Source organism: Corvus brachyrhynchos, unplaced genomic scaffold (genome assembly GCF_000691975.1).
Source record: "Corvus brachyrhynchos isolate BGI_N302 unplaced genomic scaffold, ASM69197v1 scaffold97, whole genome shotgun sequence".
NCBI lineage: Eukaryota > Metazoa > Chordata > Aves > Passeriformes > Corvidae > Corvus > Corvus brachyrhynchos.
This window is the reverse complement of record NW_008239758.1, coordinates 5,311,247-5,318,961: the sequence shown is the minus strand read 5'-3', so window position 1 is coordinate 5,318,961 and position 7,715 is coordinate 5,311,247. Positions and strand designations below refer to the sequence as shown.

The following is a 7,715-nucleotide window of genomic DNA, read 5'->3' as shown; positions in this document are numbered from 1 at the left end:
GCGTCTTGCTGGCCGGGTCCGTGGCTTTGCTCTTCTTCCCCTGCAGAGTCATCCAGCCGAAGGCCGTGCAGCCTGCGGGAGCGGAGCAGAGGGTGGGCACCACGCGGGATCAGGATTGGGATTGGGGGGGATCACCACCCTGGCCAGTAAAGCCGCTCCCCCGCGGCGCAGCCCCGGCTCACCGTGCATGCCAGCGAACTGCGCCTCGCCGAGCACAGCGGCGATCCAGAGCTCCTGGGAATCCACGTCTGCTCCCACCAGGGAGTAGCCGGGTGGCACCTGGACCATGGCTTTCAGCTCACTGCCCACCCGGTCGGCCTGCAGGACACGATGCCAAGCTCAGCACATCCCTCTCCTCCTCCATGGCACAGGAGCAGCCTTCCTCCCACAGCCACAGTGTGCTGGCACAGCACTCCCCGTGCTCCTAAGTTTTGTTCTCAATGTCAAAACCGGGTTTAACCCATGGTGGAGCATCACCCACTTGGTTACTCCAGCACAGAAGAAGGGGAGCTTGAGAAAGGACAGAAACTGGTACTTTCTTTCCCTTTCACCACATCCTTAAGCTCCAGAGCTTCTGCCAACTCCTTCCCCTCTCCCACAGCAAAGCACATCAACAAGAGCACCCCAGCACTGGCCCTGCCACCACAAATCCCAGCATCCATATCCAACTCCTATTCCAACCCAAGCAGCTCCCATCAGTCCAAAACACAGAGGGAGCCCCAAAACACCCCTGGCAAGGATCCAAGCGTGGCCATACCCGGGCGTTGCTGGCCGTCAGCCAGGTGGGCTCCACTGCTCGGCGGGTGACAGTGCCTGCGGTCACCACCTGCGGCAGGATGGCTCCGTAACTGTCCTCCTCGTTATAGTCAGGATGCCTGCGACAGAGGCGAGGATGAGCATCATCCTGCAAGAGCCCTCCTGGCGTGGGGTAAAGGGAGCAACAGTCCAGATTTGGATCATTCTGCCCCATACCTGGTCACCACACGAGGCAGCTCCCCCTTCTTCAGCCACACCACCATCTGGGAACTGGGAGGACACAAGGCAGGTGAGATGCTGAGCTCCCCTGTGCATCCACACAAACTCCCCTGTCTCAACACAGCCTCCACCTGCAGGGGTGTCACCATGAAAGCAGCTGCTCACCTGATCCGCTTGTGAGCGTTCCTCCAAAACGAGATCATTTTGTTAATCTCGAGGGCTCTTGTCCCGTGGGTGCGGCCCACAGCAGCCCGCAGGGTGCCATCCTCCATCTGGGGCAGGAAATCCTTGGCAAAAGGGCTTCCCACGTTGTTATCATTCCCATCCTTTAGCAGCAGAAGAGGTGTCAGGGCTCAGCAAGCCACCACGCCACATCAGCAAAGCTCTGTGCATTCTCCTGTCCCAGCTACAGGGATGGACTTCCCCCACCCAACCCCACGGGATGAGATCACGTGGGTCCCAGCAGCACTGTGGGGACAGGAAGAGCCCCAGGAGCCCCAGCTTGCCTTGTGAGGCAGCTTGAAGAACCAGCACCCAGGGATGTTGACATCGTTGTAGGGACCATTGCCATGGTGGAATGAGGGCTGGCTCCTCATCTCTGCCTGCGTGCTCAGCTCTTCCATCTCCTCCTGCGACCAGCAAAGTGAGACAATGCCAGGAACATTTTCAGGCATGGCAGGAGGGGGAAATCAAGGAAAGAGAGACCAATCCACCACCCCATTCCACAGGAAACCCCTCCTTACCAGCACCAGGCTCTGGCCTGCTTTGCTCATTTTCTCCTCTGGATCCACCTCAATCTGGCTCAGCTCTTCCATCTGCAGCAGAGAGGGACCGTGGGGGAAACCAGATCAAACACCAATCCTCCCTTATTAAAGGGAATTTCTTACTTGGAGCTGCACACAGGGCTGGTTACTGCATGCACTCAGGAAGAAGCACAGCCCCACCCCTCCCTCCCACCAGGGAACCCTCCATCCCTTCCTTCACCTTCTGCCACATTGTGCTGCTATCCATCACCAGCTCGTCCTCTACAGCAGACTCCAGCCCTGGGGGCTGCTCCTTGCCCTTCTCCAGGCAGTGCTGCCTGTACAGGTTCTCGATCACCCTGGCAGAGGAGAGGGGAGGGCTGATGCACCCACAACGGGGCCCAAGGCTCTGGGGCAGCTCCTGGGCACAGTGCCAGGGCTCCGGGGAGCTCCCACAGATATCCCCATGGAGCAGCTCCCAGCCCAGCACCCCATTACATCCCCTCACCTGTGTGGGCAGGAGGGGCCATCGGTCTCTAGAGGGGCTGCTGGCAAATTGTCCTGCCGTCCTGGCACCAGGTATCCCCAGCCATGTTTTTCCGAGTAATGGAGGGGGAAGCCATCCCAGGCCAGGCGCATCAGCTTCGGGGTCACCCTCATCTGCAGGCTGATGAGGCTGGGGCCAGGCACCCACCCCTCCTCCTCCAGGCGTGGGCACAGCTTGCGGTACCAGCTGGGGAGCAGCAGGTATGGGTCAGAGAGTGCAGGGCAAGCCCTGGGGACACCCAGGGTCCCCAACTCACCCTGGGTGGCCTGGCAGGTGCTGGAGTCTCTTGGGTTGCAGTGAAACTGTCTCCTTCAGGCGCTCCAGACAGAGCTGGCTCGCAGGGACTTTCAGCTCCTCATCCTCACTGGGGGGACCAGGGTCTGGTGGGGCAAGAAGGACTGTCTGGCAAAGGGTCCTCTGTGCCACCCTTCTGGGGACAGGGACATCAAACCAGTCCCCCATCACATGCAGCTGCATGGGACACAGGCCAGCAATGATTTACCCTGCAGCACCAACAAACCTTGTCCCTTTGTCTGGGCACTCCTGGGGAGGCAGCCCTGGAGCATCCCTCCTCCCCAGGGATCACCTATGCTCACCCTCCTGCCACTCCTGCGCTGACTCTTCTGCATCCATTGCTGCCAGGGAGACCTGGCTGTTCCCATCCTGGCCTTTCTTCTTCTTCTTCCCTGGATTCTTCTTTTGCTTAAACTCCTGTGTGTCCCACTCAAGATCCCACAGCCAAGGGTCATCCTTGTACCTGATGATACATTGTTGTCACACCACAGCTTTGCTTCTGTCCCTCACACCCACCCACAGCCCCCCATGGACCACCTGGTGCCTGAGCTCCTTCCAGCAGGACCTGCAGCCCCAGCCCACGGTACCTGTGCTCGTGCAGCAGCTGGCAGGCATCGTTGGCCAGGTTCATCAGGGACTTCTTCATCTCCTTCTGCAGATCCTCGTAAATACCCTGAGCATCATTCAGGTACCTCTTCCAATTCCCATTGACCGGCAGGTAGGACACTCCCATCTCCAGCATCCCTGCAAATGTCACAGGGTGGGGGCACCTGGGCCCCAAAGCAGCAAGGAATTAGATATCTGCCAGAGAGGATTTGCCCTGGAAGCACCAGACTACAACAGATACGAATGTGTCTTCATCTAGAGTTTCCCAGCCTCACATAATCCTCGATGCTCTTCCTCTAAACTGTAATGATCTCTGTATCTTCTGCCTGCCCTGTGCAACAACCCCAAAACTGTAGAGCTCTAGGCTGCCTCAGGAAGCCTGCTCACCTTCCCCAGGCACTGTGCTGCTGTTTATTCCTGCTCACCTACACAGGAGGGGTCTGAAGTCCCTCCTGAAAAGAGGTTCAGGACACCCTAAGGACAAGAGGAGCCACATCTCATGCCCAGAGGGACTGTGACCCTCCCCACTGCCCACCAAGCCCACAGCCCCCTGGCCAATGCCAGCCAGAACTTGGCAGCTCTCACCTCTCCATGAACAGTGGCAGCTGCTCTTGAAACACCTCATGGGTAGCCTGGACATCACGGGCACAGTATGACATCAGGTCCTGAGGACAGCAGCAGGTGAGAGCAGGCAAAGCAGCCACCCCTCTGCCAGCACAGGGCAAGGCATCGGGGCTGCAGGAGCCCAGAGCAGGTCACAGCCCCATGCACACACAAAGCTGCAAGAAGAGGGCAGCAAAATAGAAACTACCCCAGCAACTACTACCACCCTGCTCCCCTCTCCAGCTCCTGCTGCCTGTCAGGATGGTGGAATGGCACCTGGAAGTGACTCCTGACATCAGCCATGGTGCCCTTCACAAAGGTCTCCCGTGCCTCCTTCTCCAGCGGCTCCCCCCCGACGTAGAGTGCGTGCACATCGGCCAGGTTGTTGATGCTGCTGACGTGCACCCAGTCCCACGAGGTGATCTGTGGACAGCAGGGGGGTCAGGCAGTGTGGGAGGAGGACCAGCTGCAGCCAAGATCAGGAGGAGCAGAGCATGCTGCTGCTCCAGTTTAAACCAAGGCCGCCTTATCTGAAATGTGCTGCGAGAGCTTCACTCAGCAGAGCTGCTCCAACAGCTCCCACTCTGCCAGTACAGGAGCAAACAGCCCCATCACAGGAGCACACGGTCCCCTGCTGCCCACACTGCTGCCAGCAGCTCAGCTCCCTCACTCACCGCTGGCCCCTCTGTCTTGCTGCGTGTTTTCTTCATGTGCTCCTTGACCTGCTGCAGCCCCTTCCTCTTGCCGTGCTTGGCAGCCATCCAGAGGCTGCGCTGGAAGCCTGTCAGCCCCGAGATGGCCATATGCATGCTCATGGTGTCCAGGAAACGCATCTTGGAGCCCTGGGACACAACACAGTGGGAGAAAAGTGAGGGTTTGGGATATGCTGGAGGAGCTGCAATTCCTCTGCTCAAGCTGCTTTTGCTAAGGGAAACTTTGCCTCCCACACTCCCCTTTTGAGAGCCAAAAGCATGCCCAGTGCAGGCTGTCAGCTGCTCAAAGGCTCCTGCCACCTCCCCAGCTGTCACCCTGCAGCCTCCAGCAGCCTTACAGGATGCAAGAACCTTTTCCTCTAAAGGGATCCAACCTCAGCCTGCTCTGCAGGACAAGGTGAACACAAACCTGGGGTACCTGTGCAGAACAGCATCTATCAAAATAACCCTCAAGAGCCAATGCAAATGATTATCTGGGTAAGGAATTGCAGCTGCCAGTACAAAGCAAAGGCTCAATGGATTACCTGAATAAAGTACTGCTCCTTGATGAACGCCCGGTCGAAGGCCACATTGTGTCCCACCACCACTCTCTCCATCCAGTCCTGTTTGCTGGCACAGCTGGCACCTGCTGGGCTCTCCAGGGGAATGAGGTCAGCCAGGGTGAGGTGGCTGGACCAGGAGTAACGCTGCTCCAGCAGTCGCCTGCTGCACCACGAGTACCTGCGGGGGACATGTGGCACCGGCAGCTGTCACAAACAAAGCACCTGCAGTGCCATGGGCCGCTGAGCAGGACCCCACCTGTGGGAGGGAGCTGACCCACCCTGGGGAGCGCTGCACTTGCCAAGCAGTACACACATTCCAGAGCCACGCTTTGGGGCTTCGTTGCGTCTTTCCTGCAAGCCAGCAGTGGATTGCAGGAAGAGGCTCCGCTCAGGAGCATCGCCATCCTTCTCAAAACTGCCTCCTCCCCACCCCTGCCGTGACCCCAGCGTCGCTGCTGGCACGGCATCTCACCAGGCATGCGGCGAGACCGCCACGGCCAGCGTCGGGCACTGGCCATCAGCCACGCACACCTCCACATCCAACACCAGCGCCCGCTCTTCGGGGAAGTCGACAGCCTCCGCTCGCCCATCGGGGCCGTAGCGGGTCCAGCCCAGCTTCCACGCCCACTGCTCGGGCAGCGGGGGCAGCTCGCAGCGCAGCAGCTCGTTGGCCGCCTCCAGGTAGGGCAAGCTCTGCTTCTGCGCCAGGAGGCGAAAGTGCTCGTCGATGTTGTCCCCGTACATGCGGGGCAGCCGCAGGTCCACGTCGGGCAGCGTGGAGGTCTCCTTGCCCCACAGCTCGTGGCGCTGCAGGTGCTCCACGCTCCGCCGGACCTCCTCCGCCGAGTAGCGCACCCGGGCGCCCCGGAAGATCTGCTCGTGGAGGGTCCTGGACAGCATCTGGATGTTGAGGGGGTTCATGCGCCGCTGGCCCGCGGCCGGCTCCTGGCTCGGCTCCTGCGGCAGCGGGCTGCTGGCCGAGGAGCTGGAGTGGCATCGCCGCGGCTGGGGGCTGCAGCCCCTCAGCGAGCGCACCCAGGGCACGCGTCTCATCGCCACCCCTGCTCCGGGACGTGCCCCGGCACGGGCCGCTGGAGCTGCGGGCGGAGAAAAGGCGAGGGGTGAGCTCAGCACTGGCCACCACCCCCGCCATGCACGCATTGTCCCGTACAGTCCCGCACCCCTCTGTACAGCCGTGCCCCCCATAAACCCGTGCCCCCGTACCGACGTTTATCCCCCACACAGCGGTGCCCCCAAACAGATGGGTTTTCCCCATACCGGTGTTTTCCCCCATAAAGCCGTGCCCCCCATACAGCCGTGCCCCCCTACAGATGTTATCCCCATACAGATGCTATCCCCCGTGCAGATGTTTTCCCCCGTACAGATGTTATCCCCCATACAGATGTTATCCCCCGTGCAGATGGTATCCCCGTACAGATGTTTTCCCCCATACAGATGTTTTCCCCCTCAGTTGCCCCCGGCTCCCACCTGGTCCCGGCACGGGCTGCAGGGGCCTGGACCGCCGGGCAGATCCAAATCCGGGCGCCCGGGGGAGCTTCCGGCCGCGGTGACGTCCCGTCCCGTCCCGCCCCCCTCCCGCGCATGGTACGGCCCTCCGGGATTCCCTCAGTAAGGCAGGCGGGAAGGCGGCAGTGGAGGTGGCCGCGTGGCCTAATGGATAAGGCGTCTGACTTCGGATCAGAAGATTGCAGGTTCGAGTCCTGCCGCGGTCGCGCCGGAGCGCTGTGCTGGCGCTGGTATTTTTGCTGCGCTAACCCCTGCGGGGGCTTCCGCGGCCCCGGTACCGGGGTCACCGCACCCGCGGTGCGCCTTTTGGTCCCGTGTCTGACCGCGGAGCGGGGTGGGAAGCGGCTGCGTGCGAGCAGAATGGGATACTCACGGTGGCGGGGCCGGGACGCACCGCGCCGGTGCCTGTCACGTTGAAAGCCCCAAGCCTCACGGATGGATTGAGGGTGGAGCAGTGGCTGGAGAGCCAAACGTGAGCGCAGGGTGTGGGATAATGGGGTGTAGGGTACAGGCAAGAGGGTGTAGGGTGCAGGGAATGGGTGTAGGGTTCAGGGAATGGGATGTAAGGTGCAAGGAATGTGTGCGGGGTGCAGGACGGAGGATGCAGGATGCAAGGAATGGGATGTAGGGTGCGAGGAATGGCATCCGGGGTATGGGGAATGGGATGCAGCGTACAGGGAAAAGGCCACAGGTGCAGGGAGTGGGATGTAGGGTAGTGGGAATGGGTGCTGGGTGCAAGGAATGGGATGCGGGTTGAAGGGAAGGAAAAGGCCATAGATGTAGGGAATGGGATGCAGAATGGAGGGCAGGGATACAGGGTGCAAGGAATGGGATGTAGGGTGCAGGGTATGGATGTGGAGTGCAGGGAAGGGCATGTAGGGTGCAGGGAAGGGCATGAAGGGTGCGAAGAAGGGGATGTAGGGTGCAGGGAATGGGATGCAGAGCGCTAGGAATGGGATGCAGGGTGCAGAGGAAAAGTCACAGGTGCAGCGAATGGGATGCCAGCTGCAGAGCAGGTGGATGCAGGGCGCAGGGGATTCAGGGTGCAAGGAGTGGGATGTAGGTTGACAAGGAAGGTAAATAGGCGGTGCCAAGGTCCGCACAGGTGGGTGCCGGCTCCCTGCACGCCGCAGGAGCTGTTCTGGCCGGGACGGTGGCTCCCGGC

At 60.7% G+C, this 7,715-nt stretch overlaps 1 protein-coding gene and 1 non-coding gene across 2 annotated transcripts in view; one reads left to right on the top strand and one right to left on the bottom strand.

Moving 5' to 3' along the window:
- POLG (DNA polymerase gamma, catalytic subunit) overlaps nt 1-6,586 on the bottom strand; it is an 11,194-nt gene extending 4,608 nt beyond the window's left edge. The window contains exons 1-18 of the mRNA XM_017742557.1: nt 6,512-6,586; nt 5,496-6,120; nt 5,006-5,201; nt 4,443-4,610; nt 4,045-4,191; nt 3,751-3,830; nt 3,147-3,329; nt 2,862-3,022; nt 2,522-2,645; nt 2,227-2,451; nt 1,960-2,077; nt 1,719-1,790; nt 1,482-1,604; nt 1,141-1,301; nt 973-1,026; nt 758-875; nt 183-318; nt 3-72 (exon numbers count right to left, since the gene is read on the bottom strand). Of these exons, the coding sequence (XP_017598046.1) occupies nt 3-72; nt 183-318; nt 758-875; nt 973-1,026; nt 1,141-1,301; nt 1,482-1,604; nt 1,719-1,790; nt 1,960-2,077; nt 2,227-2,451; nt 2,522-2,645; nt 2,862-3,022; nt 3,147-3,329; nt 3,751-3,830; nt 4,045-4,191; nt 4,443-4,610; nt 5,006-5,201; nt 5,496-6,076 (2,717 nt within the window). The 5' untranslated portion in view covers nt 6,077-6,120; nt 6,512-6,586. The remainder of the gene's footprint in view (nt 1-2; nt 73-182; nt 319-757; nt 876-972; nt 1,027-1,140; nt 1,302-1,481; nt 1,605-1,718; nt 1,791-1,959; nt 2,078-2,226; nt 2,452-2,521; nt 2,646-2,861; nt 3,023-3,146; nt 3,330-3,750; nt 3,831-4,044; nt 4,192-4,442; nt 4,611-5,005; nt 5,202-5,495; nt 6,121-6,511) is intronic.
- A 97-nt stretch (nt 6,587-6,683) lies between these two features.
- On the top strand, nt 6,684-6,756 carry TRNAR-UCG. The gene has a single exon. It is a non-coding gene; the product is annotated as a tRNA-Arg (tRNA).
- The last annotated feature ends 959 nt before the right edge of the window (nt 6,757-7,715 follow it).